This window comes from Glycine max (assembly GCF_000004515.6).
Source record: "Glycine max cultivar Williams 82 chromosome 3 unlocalized genomic scaffold, Glycine_max_v4.0 Gm03_scaffold_135, whole genome shotgun sequence".
NCBI classification, from domain to species: domain Eukaryota; kingdom Viridiplantae; phylum Streptophyta; class Magnoliopsida; order Fabales; family Fabaceae; genus Glycine; species Glycine max.
Window position 1 is genome coordinate 27,094 of NW_024464659.1, and position 4,344 is coordinate 31,437.

General features: G+C 35.4%; 1 protein-coding gene and 1 long non-coding RNA gene across 2 annotated transcripts; both read right to left on the bottom strand.

The window, feature by feature from the left end:
- Positions 1–2: 2 nt before the first annotated feature.
- On the bottom strand, positions 3–1,685 carry LOC106798146 (putative disease resistance RPP13-like protein 1; the record flags this gene model as incomplete). The annotated part of the gene is made up of 1 exon (XM_014774105.3): positions 3–1,685. A coding segment is annotated over one exon (1,683 nt), but the record flags the coding sequence as incomplete, so codon positions are not given.
- A 1,728-nt stretch (positions 1,686–3,413) lies between these two features.
- LOC121174390 (uncharacterized) lies at positions 3,414–4,344 on the bottom strand. Its single transcript, XR_005890475.1, has 3 exons — positions 4,204–4,344; positions 3,956–4,016; positions 3,414–3,848 (listed from the first exon to the last, which is right to left on the bottom strand). It is a non-coding gene; the product is annotated as an uncharacterized lncRNA (long non-coding RNA).

The window sequence follows — 4,344 nt, forward strand, 5'->3', positions numbered from 1 at the left end:
TCTTCATTTTTGTAAAACCCTGCATCAACAGTCTTCACTGACTTCAATATTGAAATATAGAGCTTCTTAAGAGATGGTAGTTGCCCAAGCGAAGGAAGCACACAACAGTTATTACAATCATTTAAACTTAGACTTGTCATGTTGTGGTAGGAAAAATTTCCCACCCAATCTGGAAATATGGTTCCATTATAACCCCGTATTGTTAGAGATTCCACGCCTTGGTGAGGTTTTAATTTGCACAGTACATCTAATTCAGTTTGGAAGTCGGTGCCATTAGACCATTCCAAGGATAAATGATTAATGTGCTTCTTATCCAGCATCCTAGCCTCCAATGCTTCATTGCTTCTGGTTACATTCTCCAAATTCCTAATAGAAAGCGAACCATGAAGATTTGAAAGTGTCCCCAGTTCTTTGATTCCGTTCTCTTTATGCTTGCCCACAGTAAAGAAATCCAAATGCTGCAAATGCCTTAACATTCCCATTCCTCTAGGCATCTCTCTTATATCAGTACCATCAATATGAAGATGACACAAGTTTATAAGATTTTGCATGTCAGTAGGCAACCTGGTCAACACTCTACAACGAGACAACACCAGAGTCTGTAGATTGTACAAATTACACAATGACTCCGGCAGTGTTCTTATTCTTGTAAAAGAGAGATTTAAATAACGCAAATGGATCAATTTACCTATTGAATCAGGCAAAACATCCAGACTTGCAAAGTCACAAAATGATAAAACTCTCAAGCACTTAAGCTTCGATGCTACAATACCTGGTGCCTTTTCCTTGTTGAATGAAGAATCTTTAAAATCAATTGCCAATAAAGTTCTCAAAAATTGTAGTTTGTCAAAAACTTCAATATCTGAGATTGGATCACTGAACTTTGTAACTGACAAATGACGAGTCTTTATACCAATCTTGGTTTCTTTTCCAAGTTCTTCTGATCTGAAATAGAATTCTCCACCAAGGTATAATGCTAGATCATGAACGAGGTCATGCATTACAAAATAATTGCCCCAAGTTCGATTACTTGATCGTTGAAAAAATGATCTCGAAACTAAATCATCAAAATACTCGTAACCAACTTCTAACGCCTTTCCTCTGTTTGGAAGCTTCAAAAGATCTTCAGCCATCCACAACAAGATCAAGTTCTTCTTTTGAAATTCATGATCTTTAGGGTATAATGAACAATAAACAAAGCACCGTTTTAAATGTGGAGGGAGATATTGATAACTAATTCTCAAGGCTGGAATAATTTTACACTGACTTTCAGGAAGTTCCCAAATGTCGCTTTCAAGTATATTATTCCAATCCCTAATAGCATGCTTTCTTCTCAACATACCTCCAAGTGACCGTGCTGCTAAAGGCAATCCATTACACTTTTTAACAATCTCCCTTCCAATTTCTTCTAAAGCTCTTCTATCCTCCCCCCTTGATTCTGAGGGGGGAAATGCATGGTTTGCAAACACTAGCCAACAATCTTCATTTGACAATTTACTTAGAGGATAAACTTGAACAATATGGTAAGGGACTACATTCACTACATTTGCATTGCGGGTCGTCAAGAGAATTTTACTTCCCCTTTTTCCATGTAGAAATGGTTTTGTAAGATTACTCCAATTCTCATAATCCTCGATCCATACATCATCCAAGACAATTAAGAATTTTTTAACTTTCAGTTTTGTCCATCAATTCAAGTTGAAGCAAGTTTAGATCATTCAATTTTACATGACTCTTGCGTGATTTTGCTCTATCATAGTTTTTTGTGACCTTAACAATATCAAAATTGATCAAAAAACACAAACCCATGCATTTAAATCAAAACATCTGCTTCAAATTGTCATTGTTTGAACACAGATCGGGGCTAAAGTGGTTTTTCCAACCCCACCCATGCCTACAATAGCGATCACAGACACTAGTACACCATCACTGCTATCATCTGACAACAACAACTTCATTATGCCCTCCTTGTCTGTATCCCTACCATACATGCCATATCCATCTTCCAGTGATGTCGTTGGCTGAGTATTCCATGACTCGTTCATCTCCCCTGCCATCACTTGCAAAGGAAGACCCTTCATGCCTCCTAAAACTTTATCTAATTTGTCAACTATTTTTTCCAACTTACTGGCCATTTTCCTATCAGTAAAGCGAGAAAGCACTTTACATACCTTCTTTTGAGTTGCAGATTTGGTAGAAATTTCATCCAGCAAGTCATCGGCATCATAGAGAGCATCTTTGAGTTCGATGAGCCACTGGTTGACACTGGAGAGTTGGATTTGTTTCTTCTCAGCATCATCAAGCACAGCTCCAACCACTCTCAGAGTGGTCTTCAAGTTCTCAAGCAAATTGAGGTCAAGCTTCTTTCCACGGATGAAGTCAACAACCTCATCTGTAGACAGCTTGTCGAACACAACATCAAGGAAAGCAGAGAGGAATGCACCACCAACTGCCTCAGCCATGATGTCAAGAACAAAGGAAAGGAATTGGTTGCAATAAACTGGGTTGGTTTTGGACAAGGTTAACTGGTGTGATGAGATTTGATTCTAGTCAACTCTCTTCACTTTTAACTCGCTCTGCGTTAGTACCTACCATCAAAATTAACCGTTAAATATATTAATTAAAAATTCAATGGTTTAGATTGAAGTCTGGCTACTTTAAAAGTGTAGTGGTAGTAGTGTCTTGTCCTCTTTTGAAGACAATGTCTTGGTTGGATGCTTTTTGATCGTGGAATCTGGGGGAAGTACCTACCATCAAAATTCATCGTAGATATATTGATTAAAAATTCAATGGTTTAGATTGAAGTCTGGTTAAATAAAAGTTGTATTATATCTGTTTTGTATTACTTCTTACTGTTCTTAGGTGTGCAAGTTGGCTTTAATTTATAAAAAGTAAAAAACCTTAATGCATTTTGTTTCTTTTTCTTCTGTAAGTGTTTTTAAAGAAATTTTTCTAAAAAGAACCAAATTGTTAATGATAAGCTTGATGCATTATAGTTTATAGATGATGACTGATATCAGGACTTCCCTTCTCAGACAAACCACAATCTCCTCCTACGTATTACCCTCTATTTCCTATTCCTTTGTCATTGTTTTTATAGTGTTCTAAATCATACAAGTTTCACATAGCTTACAAAATTGAGGTAAAGAATGGGAGGAAAAATAAAATATTAAGATTAAGAAGAAAACAAACATTATCTTATTTGTCCTTTCTTTTTTTTATTCCCTGTTAAAGTTATATTTTGACAATTTTCATAGAGATACTAGAATGGAACTGTAATTTTGGTTTTTGTTATTTTAAATCATATAAGGTGTTATTGTTAATTTGGTTCACGAATATTTGGTATTACCCTCATAGAATAAGAAGATTTAATGTTTTGGTGAAGTTTATAGATATTACCTATCCGATCAGGCCATGTCATGGCATAAGGCCTGTATCAATCCTATTCTCTTCCCTTATCCAAAGCACTCTTCTATCTTCAGAACTTGCCACGACTTCCTCCACCCTTAGTCCTGCAAGATCAGCTTTATACACAAAATACTATTTGTATAGCAATGCATCTACTGATGATATTTTGCTTCAAAACGCATATTGTGAAGCACCTCTAGCATGTGATTGAAAAACTGAACTACATTTTGGTGACGCAAATAATCCAACACAAAAAAATGGTAACAGAAGTTTTTGATATCAAATTTTGTGAACAAGCTAAACAGAAAATACCCAGATGTCTGCAGCAATCAGACTTTATTCAACTATGAAAAGACTGAGTTATAGCATCAGTACATTATTATGTTTCTCAATCGAAGCAAGATGAACACATTCTATATGTATGAGATTCAGTCAGCATCCTGCAAACAAACAAAATAATGTAGTTAATTTTTAAACTGTTTTAAGAAAAAGTGGTAAGCTATGCATGTTTGCCAAATCATAAATCAGAACATTTCTTAATGCTTACTCTTTTGAAACCAAAAAATTGTACAATGTTGGAATGTCCAGCGGTTTAGAAGTTGTTCATTCTGACAAGCCACGAAAAAAATAAAATTTTAAGACTATGACATTTGAATAGTATGAAAAAGAATCATGGTCATGAATAAACTAAACTTGGGCTATTGTAGTGGAGTTTCACCTCTGAAATTTATTTGACTTCCATATATATCTTTGATTTTGTAGTTCCATTAAAATGCCAATGATAAAAAACCTTACCCATCATCAGCCATCATTCATCCTTCAAACTTCCCGAGTTTTTGTTTGGATTCAAAATGACTTTCCATACGAAGCCTATACCAAAAAGGTGCTCAAGCTTTTCTTATGGAAGTTTGATGTTTTCTTCGAGATTATGGAACC